This window comes from Corvus kubaryi, unplaced genomic scaffold, assembly GCF_017639235.1.
Source record: "Corvus kubaryi isolate FWS band 111438036 unplaced genomic scaffold, C.kubaryi_AGA036_p1.0 37285, whole genome shotgun sequence".
NCBI lineage: Eukaryota > Metazoa > Chordata > Aves > Passeriformes > Corvidae > Corvus > Corvus kubaryi.
In genome coordinates, this window is record NW_024581089.1 from 810,585 (window position 1) to 822,944 (window position 12,360).

At 49.7% G+C, this 12,360-nt stretch overlaps 1 protein-coding gene across 1 annotated transcript in view; it reads left to right on the forward strand.

The window, feature by feature from the left end:
- Window positions 1-7: 7 nt before the first annotated feature.
- The window catches only part of WNT7A (Wnt family member 7A), a 34,649-nt gene continuing 22,296 nt past the window's right edge, over window positions 8-12,360 (forward strand). Inside the window, exons 1-3 of the mRNA XM_042026656.1 lie at window positions 8-199; window positions 1,109-1,335; window positions 11,882-12,153. Of these exons, the coding sequence (XP_041882590.1) occupies window positions 129-199; window positions 1,109-1,335; window positions 11,882-12,153 (570 nt within the window). The 5' untranslated portion in view covers window positions 8-128. The remainder of the gene's footprint in view (window positions 200-1,108; window positions 1,336-11,881; window positions 12,154-12,360) is intronic.

Below are 12,360 nucleotides of genomic sequence, written 5' to 3' on the forward strand. Positions count from 1 at the left end.
GGCGGGGGCTGCCCCGCTCGGCCGGGCGGCCGTGACCGCGGCGGCGCCGCCAGGGACGGACCGGCCCCAGCCCCGAGCGCGCCGGGCATCGTTTCGCGTGTTGGTCTGAGCCACGGCAAGCAAGGAATATGAACAGGAAAACAAGGCGCTGGATCTTCCACATCTTCCTGAGCCTGGGGATTGTGTATATCAAGATCGGGTAAGTAACTTTTTTTCCCTTTCTTTTATAACAATCGCGCTCTCTCTCGCGCTCAGCCCAACCTGCCCAGACCTGTTACTATTTAATTCGGGAAGTCTCAAAAAAAAAAAAAAAAAAGGGAAAAAAAAAAAAAAAAAAACAGGGAGAGAAAAAGAAGCGATGATGGTGGAGATCACGATTATTTCTCAAAAGACAGGTAAAGCTCCTGCACCTCGGAGCGACCCTCCAGCGGGGCGAGTTGGAGGCCCCGGCGATGTGCAGGGCTGCGAGGGGTTGGGCGGCGGTCCCGGCCGGGAAGGGACACCCGGGGGCATCCCCGGGCAGCCGGTCCTTCCCCAGCGCGGCCGGCGGGCCCGGGGCCGGGTGCCCCGGCTCTCTGCCGGGTACCTGCCCGCGCCTCCCGCGGGGACATCCCTCGGCGGCTGCCGCCCGGGGAGACAACGCGGCCCGTCCCGAGAGGGGCGCAGGGAGGGCGGCGGAGCTCCGGTCCCGCAGCATCCCCGGCCAGGTGCGCTGGGTGCGGGAGGAGGCGGCGCGGCCCCGGGGCAGGGAGCGTGGGTTGTCTCCCTTCCTTCCCTCCCTCTCTCCCTCTCTCCTCTAACTGTTCGACAAATTTGGGAAAACCCTCCCAGCCCGCTGCCTGTGCGTGGCCCGGGCAGGCAACGCCGCCGCACGCGCTTTAATTCACGAAGGAGGAAGTTTGGTCCTGTTTTGGCAGGAGCCCACGCGCTGCTTATCTCTGCCTCGGCTTGGAGAGAGGGAGAGGGAGAGGGAAGCGACAGGGGGAAAGGCGGCTGTTTTCCGGGGGCACCTGCCAGCGCCGGGCCCCGCAGCACGGGAGGGCAGCGGGTGCCGCTCTGCCTCCCAGACGAGCCTCCCTCAGCCACCGCCGGTGTCTTGTCGTTGCAGGGGTTTCTCCTCTGTGGTGGCCCTGGGAGCCAGCATCATCTGTAACAAGATCCCGGGGCTCGCCCCCCGGCAGCGGGCGATCTGCCAGAGCAGGCCCGACGCGATCATTGTCATCGGGGAAGGGTCCCAGATGGGCATCAACGAGTGCCAGTTCCAGTTCCGCAACGGGCGCTGGAACTGCTCGGCCCTGGGCGAGAGGACGGTCTTCGGCAAGGAGCTCAAAGTGGGTACGTGGCTCCGGGCTCTGCTGCCCGGCTCCGCCCGCAGGGCACCCGCGGGGGCACACGGGGGTGGCACGGGCACGGCTGCCGGGCTGCGGAGGAGCAGCTCCCGGCTCGTTCCAGCCAGGGCAGGACGGTCGCTGTGAGTGTGCGCACCTGGACACTGCTGCTGTCACTGCCAACCTGCTCCCTCCTGGCAGGGCACCTGCCTGTGCTCCCTTCCATGTGTGTCAGCTCCACCGCAGTATTTCACTGCCCTGCTCTCAGAAATCCTCTCCAAAGCGCTTCCCGTTTGTGTGCACAGGACAGCAGCCTTATCCATGTACTCAGGGATGAAAAAAGGGGTTTGGCTCTTGTTGAAGGCAGCAGTCAGAGCCAGAACGCTGAGCAGAGCTGGAATTGCACTTGTGGGGTGCAGGCATCTCCACAGGGATACTGGCCTGATGTTTGTACCTGATGGGACTCAGGCACAGCAATTGGTCTCACTGTGAGAGATTCCCACCACACAAAATTGTTCTCCTACAGCAGCTGTATCCAGTGCCCTCTCTGCCACGAGAGAGAGTGGGTGTGTTCTGCTGTGAGATGTCAGGGCATTTACAAATGCTGTTCCAATCAACTGACAGAAGATCCCACTGCCATTTTCCATGTTTTCACTCATTGCAGCATTAAGAATAGCAAATGTAAATACCTGAAGAAATGGGGCTGAAGTTAAAACTCTCATACTCCCAATTCTGCAATACGCAGTAGTGAAGTTTACTCGCTGTTCTTTTGATTCCACAGCACTTAAAATGCAGAGACCAAGGAATGAGTTTTCCAAATACAGGCTGGTCTTTTTTAGAGCCACCATAGAAAGCTAATCACTCACAGCACCACATTCCAGAAGTGGAAGCTGGGATCTGTGATTTCCAGTCTCTTCCCCACGTAAAATGAAGTTGCAAAAAGCCAGAAACCCCATCAAGCAATGCTTAGCATGGTAGAAAACAGGGATGTTTCTTGGGGACAGCAGGCAGCACAGAGAACAGGAGCTGGAAGAGCCCTGAGCAGCTGTGGGCGAACCCTGTGGACGGGCTGGCCCCAGGCACTGCTCAGTGCCATGGCAGGATACGGCCCCAGTACCTCATTCCTGGCATTCCCGTGAAAACGCGGAGGTGCAGCCTTGCCACTCCGCTCCAGAACTCCTGAGAACACTCAGCGTGTATTTTAGCCCATCAGTGCACACTGATACGTCTTTTCCAAAACTTAGATATTTAAGGAAAGAACAGAAGGAGAGCATGTCAACACCTTTGATAATCAGAGGGGTTCAAGTAAAGAAGGTAAAAAACCCCCTGCACAACACTGTGAGACATCTGAAAATGGAGCATTTATTCAGATTAGCTCATTGTTCCTGTTCCTTGGGCTGAGCTCTTCCTGTCAGCGATGCAAGCGCTTGCCACTTATGTCGGTGAAGAGTCCATTTGGATGGCTGACGGTTTTGGGCTCATTTAGTCTGAGAGTAACATTTCCTTAAACAGAAAATGTGAGAAGGATTTTTTTCTTCTCCCAGAAATTAGAAAATTGCGGAGTTGTTGTGGTCTGTTGCGTAAACATGCTCTCAGTTCCTTCCCTCCCTCCGAAAATTGAATTATTTAGCTAGAGGGTTATATTTAGGTCCTTTTAAAGAAAGTCGATATTAAAGGAAGTAGACTTTGATCTGTCTTTGAGGTGATAACTCTTAATATGTTCTATCTATCCATTACGAGGCTAAGATGGATAGGGCAAATTCTTCGTTGGTTTCAGGGCACAGTCAAGAGTTGAATGGCATCCAAATTACAAAACCCCATAAAATTCATTTAAAGAATAACAAAACCTTCAAATTTAAACAGGCTATATATGTAAATTTTAAAGTAAACTCTGATAAAAATCACAGAGGGTTGAAATCCAATGGTGAATTTTTCTTTTGCACAGACATTCCTGCGGTCTCAGGGATAAAACTACTCAGGCTCTCAAACAGCACGAGATATTTTAATGTAACTGTTCCTGCTCAGGTGGTCTCCTTGTTCTTCTGCCTCTTCCCTATCAGCAGCTACGGAAATCCTGAATGTCTGATCCAGCTCATCTTTCTATGGCTATAAGGAAAAGACATCTCTTGCTCTTTCCCAAGGATGTCTGTGAGGGTGTGCTCCAGGTTACCATCCAGAGAAATAATATTTGCTTTGGTTAGAAAGGGTACAGCCTATGCGCCATAAAGCCATAAGTCAAATCTGGTGCCCACAAACGGGAGATCAGGCCTGAGGGCCTTACCCTAGGTAGGAAAGAGAGAGATGTGTGACATGAAGGACCATATGCCCCTATAGGAAGCGTTTCAAGGGACAGAGCGCCAGAACAATCCAGGTTACCATTAAGTGAAGGTAATGCACCTTTGTTGCTTTTTTAATTAGACTTTGACATGGTGTGTTACAAAATACTATTCCAGCAGCCCCAGTACTCCAGTCCCTTTCCTGGCATTTAACAACTGATTGCATCCTTCAGGTGATTGTATCCTGAAGTTATTACTGGGGAGTGCGAGGGCACCTTTGTCTTGCCACTTGCAATAAAGTCAGTGAGCCACACATGAGCTCATCCCTCTGTCTCCAGCAAGGCTTCGCTCTGCCTCTGGAGTGGCACCGATGGGCTGCTCTGTGATTAGGAGATGACTTCAGAGTGACAGTGATGTGGCTGTCCTGGCCAGTGATGTGGCTGTCCTGGCCACAGCCCTGCCGGGTGTGTGCAGCCAGCAGAGGCTCACAGCAATCTGGGAGGATGTGCCTGAGTAACTCTGATGGAAATAGGGTTTGTGTGTGTCAGTCCATGCCAGTAAGTTCCCTTAGATACCAGAAATTCTTGTGATCTATTTCCCAACCCACAGCTTTGATGGCCAAATCTCTTCAAATCCAGTTTCTTGCCTTTTACCCTTGCTGGGTAATCTATTTTATGACTGTTATGCAAATATACTGTAATTATTTAAATTCTCTTGTTGCCGCTCAGGGTGATTCTCCTCCCGGCCCTGCTGTTGTGTAGCTGAGGGATCATGGCCCTCTCTTCCGTGTTTCTCTTTTCTTGTCTTTAAAATGGCAGCAGGGATATTAACCTTATTGAAACACTTGGAATCCTCTAGAAGGCAAGCATCAAACAGTATTTCCCTGTTGTAACCTGTAGCGTGTATTTTTTAGAATCCCCATATAATCCATCTTCAGTGAAGTGGTTGTTTACGTGTAGAGTTTATTTGCAGAGCTACAGTAAGCAGCCGTTTCAATTCATCCTAGAGCATATTTGTGGTCACAGGCTTGAGTTTCCCACTGGTCACAGCGAACTGCAGCCAGTGCCCAGCACACACTTTCCATTTCCTGGGTCGTTTTACCTGGCTTGTCCTTCCAAAGAGAGATCCTCCCCTCCTGTCACCCTGTGGATGTCTCACCGTGCCAGCTGGTGACAGCAGTGCCGAGAGCACGAAGAGAAATCGCAAAGTGCCATCGGATTGCTCCGGTCAGGGCAGGGAGCGGTGGAGGCGCAGTCCAGATCGACACAAGGATGTTTTTTCTAGACAATTCCACAGACACCTTATTAATAATGTAAAGTCGCAGAGAGAATTTTTAAAATAACCATGGAGATGATGCAACACTGCAATTATGGACACACTTAAAAACAAATATATTTGCTATGGTGGTCAGCAGTTCTGTTCCTGAGGACGGCCACAGTCAAAACCAAAGTTTTTAAAGCAGGATAGGCCAAAAGCCTCCTGCCTGTCTGTCTTCAGGTGAAATGTGGTTCAAGCCTAAGGATCTGAGCAGCCAGAGATGCCTTTGATAGAGTCTGAAAATCAGATTTGGGCTCTGCTGGATCGCAGGAAGAGCAGGAGCTGTGGCAAAGGCTTTTCATCAGGTGCCTCAGTGGCCCCTTGTGCAGGGTGCAGCCCTGAGCAGGTGGTCAGCAGTGACTGCTGTTATCTCAAAGGACTGTCCTGGGACGTGCCTACATTTCATGGGATCCAGAGGACAGCACCACATGGGCATCGTAGGGGAGAATAAAACCCCATCTCCTTTTGCCTCAAGTGAGCAGCACTGTCGCTGCTAAAGGAGACAGGGAAATGTTACAAACGCTTTGGCTGCACTCCTGCAGAGGGACACAGCAGAGTGGAGACTCTCCTCAGGACAGATCTGGGAGAAGAGAGGCACAGGAGCCCTGCAGAGGCTGCAAGGACCCTGCGTGGGGGAGGATGGAGGGAGTCCCGAGGTGTGAGTGGTGCTCTGCAAAGAACATTACAGCAAAACTGGTTTCAGCCTGGGCTTCATCCTGGCCTTACTAAAATGCAGCAATTCTTTGCTCTTTTCTACCCTGGAAAATGCTTCAGTATAATCACACTGGTACCTCCACCCACCTGACATTACTCTTGGGAATAAGGAAAGCTGAAATCAAAACAAGAATCCCCACGGACCAGCTGGTCCCAAAGCTGGTGAGCACAGGAGGCTGGCTCAGCACCTCTGTACACTGTGCCCGATGCCTTTGGCCCAGGGATCACCCCAGGTGTGCCCTGATGCACAATTAAACCAGGAGGGTCTGTTGGCTTTCCTTTCTTCACTGCACTATTGGCTCCACACTGGACTGAATTCTGCAGTGATTTCTTTTCCAGATATTAAAATCAACTTTTCTTCTATAGCTTCAAACAACGTAAGGGAAGAGGGACATTCCCACTCCTGCCTATTGAAACAAATGGCAAATGCCCTACAAGCCAAACCTTCACTAACTTCTTCAGTAGCTGTCAGGAATAGCTCTCCTGCTGGTATGGAAAAGAGAAGTAGATCTAGGAAAATTTCCTCTCTGGTGGGGTAGATTTAACAGAAAAATTAACAGGAAAGTTATGAGAAAATCTTCATATTGTCACTGTGTTATAAACAAACACTTTGGAAAACATCCCAGTTCAGGTGTGTTGAAGAACAGATTCAGTCTTCCATCATTTCAGGGAGCATTTTGATTTTAAACACTGCTGCAGTCTCTTGTGTCAGGTTTTAAAATCTGAGTGTTTGAATTCCAGAATAACAGACCAAGTGAACAACCACTGGTGGAATCACAGACTCACAGAATCTCCTGAGCTGGAAGGGACCCTCCGGGATCATCCAGTCCAACCCCTGCCCTGCAAAGACACCCCAACAATCCCACCTTGTGCATCCCTGGGAGTGGTGTCCAAACACTCCTGGAGCTCTGGGCAGGAAAATCCTTGTTGTTTTTGTATTGCATGGAAGATTACCTGCACAGGTCTGTGGGAAGCTAGGTTCTGAGTGCTGCTGCACTATTTGCTTTGGTCAATATTTAAAGGAATGATTGATAAATACTCTGTTTTCTGAACCACTTCTGTTATGAATCCTCCAAGATGCACAGAAAAAAAATGTCATTAACAGGAGTCTGGCTATTTAGTCAAGTAAGGTCAGAGTCTGAATTTCTATGCTAGGTTTCCAGCCCTTAGAGACAGTTTTTGCTGTCAGTGTCTTGCAGGAGAACAGTTATTTGCAGGCAGAAGTGAGGCCAGGCTGAAATATGGCCTGATCATCCTGAACTGCTTTATGCCAAAAAGTCAATCTTTCTCAGCAGGGACTGTCACTGCAAGATAAAACATTGCCCCAAGGTCACTGCAGTTGGAATTCCCATCACAGGGTTTTCATACCTGCCTTCAGATGTGTCTTGTGAGTACTTGTTCCAGAGAAACAGAGAGATTGCATCTGGCTGGGAAGGTGGGAGATCTCCACGGCAGGGGCAGCGCAGGGCTGGGGCGTGGGGGGCTCAGAGCCCTCTGGAAAGGGGAGACTTATTTGAACTCCAAAATAAAGGCTCTGATTCTTTTAATGCACGTGCCTTGAGTAGTAACTTTATAAATATAAAGAGGTTATTTTCAAAAATAATCACTTTAGCTGGAGTATTTCCTCTGCAAGAGTTTCATGTGTTGATGAAAGGAGCTTCAGCTCATGAAAGTGGGCAGGGACTAAACCCCCCAGAGTCTTGAATGCCTCTTAAAGCCAGTCTGTATTTTATTTATTGGTACTAACCTTTGTAAAGCCACACTGTTGATTTATAGGGAACCATCCTTTTAATTTCAACTGAATACAATGTTTTAAGGCACCAACCTCCCCAATTTTGAACAGAAGGGGAAGAAAAAATTAGGAAGAGGGTAATTCAAAGATTTTTTTTTTAAGCTACCATTCTTATTAATCACTCATGATAGGTTAAAGAAAGATGAAAATAAAAAAACCTGCTGGACCATACATGGTCTACCAAAGGAGGAGGAGGCAAAGCCCAAAGCAGGCAGGGGATGGGTTCTGGTCTGCGTTTTTCCAGGCTGTGAGTTATGGCCTCTATAGAGACATGAGGAGTAATGTTTGCTGTGGCACATAATTGGCAAGGTGCGCTGTGTTTTCCATCTTTATATTTTCCCAATCATATTTCAGCTCATGTCACTGCAGATAACTCCCTCTCTGACCCTTTGGCTTTAAATAGCAGAAAATACAACCCATGTTTTCCAGTGAGATAAACAAAGATTCGTCTTTTTTTTATTTCACAGCTTAGTCAATTTATGAGGGAGACTGATAGGGCGGGATAGGCTGTTTAGAAACACCCTTAGATCCCAAACTGCTGAGCACCTACTGACTTCCTGCAAGTAAATCCATGCTGTATTTTGCAGGCTTAGACTTTGTTTCCCGAGCAACATCAAGGTATTGCACTTCTTTTAAAATCTAAGTTCCCATTTCTAACCCGTGTGAATGAAGTTTTTACAAAGTTTTCAAATTTAAAGATTAAACTTAAAACCAAATGAAGTTGGCTAAATTAAGACCAGAATGCAGACCAGTCTGTGCAGCTGATAGGCTGATCAGCCCAAACCCAGTGAAGCAAACATTCATATCCAAAATCAGAGGCGAGCACGTGAGTGTTTGCAGATTTAAGGCTGCAAGGTGGGCATGGGTTGTGTATAACTGTGCTCAGTGTTAGGAGAGCAGCTGGCCTGGTCATGTCTGCATTTCCACCCACCTGTGATCCTCTCAGTGCTTCCCCTTGGGACATCTGGCACCCCGTGGTTGACTGTGCAGGGCTCAGAGACAAAGGGACAGACAGCCTGGGCAGATGTGCAGGGCCTGCAGAGAGGACTCCAGAGCTTTGGGGGAGGATTTGCATCAGCAGATGGAGCTGAAGAAATTTTGGAAGCCATCAGTGCCAAGCTCTCTGCCATCAGAGCAAACGGAGCTGCAATGTGCTGCGTACCTCACTGAAGGCCAGAAAAACACGGGAAAAGCAGGCAGATATTTCTGTCCAGGGCTTGAAGAGAAGCCCCCATGGTCACACAGCACTGAGGCACTTGCTGGGGCTGGGGACAGCCCCGGGTGAGGGGCTGAGCCAGGCAGATGTCAGTGCCCATGCCCTGCTGCCAGACCCAGTGCTGGGGGTGGCACTGGCCAGGCTCAGGGGGTGCCTCCCCTGCCCTCCAGGCTCAGGGGGTTCCTCCCCTGCCCTTCAGCCCCAGCACAGCTGCACTGACCCCCAACATCCCCCGTGGTGCTGCAGCGCTGCTCTGGAACCGCCGCCGTGGCTGGAACCCGGCCGGTCACCGGCCTTGTGAATGGCCACAGCAACCTCTGACCACTGCCAGATCCTTCTCTGGAGTTCCCAGTGCTTGGAGTTGAGCTCTGGAGTGTTTACCACAGTTTGTTTGAGATAAGGAGAAGAATGTGTGATCTGGGAGCTGAAAAGATGGCTTGCAATCCTTGTACATGTCCAGGGCAGGCTGCACGGGGCTTGGAGTGCCCTGGAGTGGTGGAAATGTCCCTGCCTGTGGCAGGGGTGGAGAGAGAGGAGCTTTAAGCTCCCTTCCAGCCCAAACCACTTGGGATGCCATGGTGCTATGGCAGGTGACTCTCCACCTTTGTCTAACTTCTGTAGGAGCAGCTGCCTGGCCATACCTTGGTAAAGCCGTGTTTCCCCCTGAGATCCTCCAGGAATTTCAACTCTCTGCTGAAATCCGAAGTAGAGGAGTGGAATTTCTACTGAAAAGTGGCAGGAACACCCCATGCTCAGGTTATCCTGTTTGGTCACAAACCCCTGGGACCTCAAGCACTGTCACAGAAGAGACTCAGACTGGCCTGAGCTTCCCTCCCTTGCTGACATTTCTGTGAGCCACACCAGGGTAACGAGACCTAAAAAAGTGAATCATTTATGGCAAACAGGAACAGTTTGATGCAGACATGACAAACCCACATCACTTTATCACCACTGCACAAGGGCCAAGGCACTTCCTACCTGGGTCAATTCTTCCAGGCACTTGCTTTGTTTACCTTGTAATCTCCTAAATTTGAGTTTTTAAAAGCTGCTAAGGTTTTCCCCCGAATAAGACAAACTTATAAAACAATTTAGGTAATGTAATTTATGATCAAGCTTGACTCTGGCTTCTGACTCTGCTTGTACAAACTAATTTTATATTTTCTACATTGAGATTTTCTCCCCTCTAAAAAGCAAAAGAGCTGCTCAGCCTTTACAATGCTGAGTGTGTCAGATCAAAGTGATCTCCCAGCGGTTTTTATTCTAGATCTTGAAAATGACTTGTGCTGGAACAAAAATAATCCAATCAAAATCGAAGGGAAACAAGAACCACACATAAATTCAACTCAAAAATATTTTTGTGACAATGTCCCATTTGCTGCTTCGTGGAACAGAAACCTGGTGTGATGCATTGGTCCCCTCTGAGAGATGAAGTGGGATTTCTAATTGTACACTGTTTATCAGTGCCTTTTTTGTAGCGTTGTGCTTAAAAGATTGAGGGTATTGATGGGTGTAAACTGGAGGAGGAGCTCAACTCCAAACACACCTGAAGCCTGGGATTTCTCCTCCACATTCGGATTTTCATAAAAAGCCAAGAGTTCTAGAAAGCTTCATCTGCAACTTCCACAGCCAAAAGGATTCAGCATTTTATGATTTTTCTTTTTTTTTTTGAGTAAGGAGAAACAAGGAATCCTGTGAGGAAGTCTGATAATAGACTATAAGTTCCTTAATAAATGCAGCATGTAGCAGCATTGGGGAATATTGCCTGTGCTGATAGAGGGCATGAAGTTTACTATTAACAGATTGTGATAATGTCATCTTCTTTTCCATTTTACTTCCTCGACATAAGGAAGTGAACATTTATCATTGAAAGCGACAAGTAGAGAAATCCAGATCGTATTACACGAAAGGGATGTAGCCAAGGCTGAAGTGCTTGTAAGGTTTCTTTCCCAAGTGATTATTTTTTTGTGAAATGCAATAAACAGCAGAAATGGGCTTGTTTCATGGGTAACAAGCACTTGCCAGCAGCTGAGGTCTGCCAGGACTCCACTGGTGGGCAGTTGGAGAAGGGAAGCAGATCTTCCCATCTGCACTCCCCTGATTAAGAGCCTGATTCTGATCCTACTGATGCAAGGGTGCATTTGGTCATTGCAGAAATAACAGTAGGGGCAAGTTCTTGGTTTGGGAGATCCAAAAATTTTTAAAGGGCTGTTTGACATACACGGGCAACCTCTACAAAGCTCCTCAGGCTGTGAAGGTCCCTCTCTCAGCTGAACTGGTTCCAAAAGTCTCACAGATCCTGTAGGGTCCACGTGTGGGAAATCCACGCACCAGAATGCAACAAAACTTCAAAAAGAGAAATTAAATCTTAGATTTACAGTGAGAAGCCCCTCCCTCCAGAGACAGAAGCTTGTCATTATGGCCTTATTGCACAAAGTATTATTGGCCTAACCTCTGTCTCACAGCCCTCTGGTGAGGCTGTTACTTCACCATGCTCTGGTCATGGTGCCTACAACAGGTCAGGATTTTTTCTTCATTTTATGAGAAATTTTGAAATTAAACCCAAGACTTATTTCATTGAGTCAGCATGGATGTCAGTGTTGAAAACTTTTTGACACCTACAGTGTGAAAGAAACATCCCAGTTCAGTTAAAATGTTTTCAGAACAAGAGTCCAATGGGAAGCGGTTGTCCTGTAAAAATACCTTTTAGTGTAGAATTAAATTTCTAAATAAAATCCTATTTCTGACCCGAATTTTAAAAAAGTTGAGTGTGTGGGCATTTTAACAAATTGACCCCCAAGCCCACCTATTTTGTTTTCCTTCCTTTATTTTTGAGCTCGAGCATTTGCCCCCCTTTTGCTACAAGAAGCTTAGTTTGCCTGCTTCTAACACCATCTAATAATACAGAGATGGAGCTGCCTGAACAACGCTCGATCTCCTCCTGCCTCGTGGAGAGCTCTTGCTTTAGAGACGAGCACCCACCACAACCAATACTCAGAAGAGCAGGGACCTGCTTGTGCCTGCAGGTTTGCAGCACTCCTGAGAGCAGCCGGGGCTGTTTGCCCGCAGGAGCTGCCCGTCCCCGTGTCCTGTGCCCCGCTGGGCTCCTGCCCGCTGCTGGTGGCCCCGTCCCTGTGTCCTGTGCCCCGCTGGGCTCCTGCCCGCTGCTGGTGGCCCCGTCCCTGTGTCCTGTGCCCCGCTGGGCTCCTGCCCGCTGCTGATGGCCCCTTTTGCCTTCCAGGGAGCCGCGAGGCCGCCTTCACCTACGCCATCATCGCGGCCGGCGTGGCTCATGCCATCACGGCCGCCTGCACGCAGGGCAACCTGAGCGACTGCGGCTGCGACAAGGAGAAGCAGGGCCAGTACCACAAGGAGGAGGGATGGAAATGGGGCGGCTGCTCCGCCGACATCCGCTACGGCATCGGCTTCGCCAAGGTCTTCGTGGACGCCCGGGAGATCAAGCAGAACGCCAGGACGCTCATGAACCTGCACAACAACGAGGCCGGGCGGAAGGTGGGTGTCCCGTGTCCCGAGTCCCGTGTCCCGTGTCCCGTGTCCCGAGTCCCGAGTCCCGAGTCCCGAGTCCCGAGTCCCGTGTCCCATGTCCCGTGTCCCGTGTCCCGAGTCCCGTGTCCCGAGTCCCGTGTCCCGTGTCCCGAGTCCCGAGTCCCGAGTCCCGTGTCCCGAGTCCCGAGTCCCGTGTCCCGTGTCCCGTGTCCC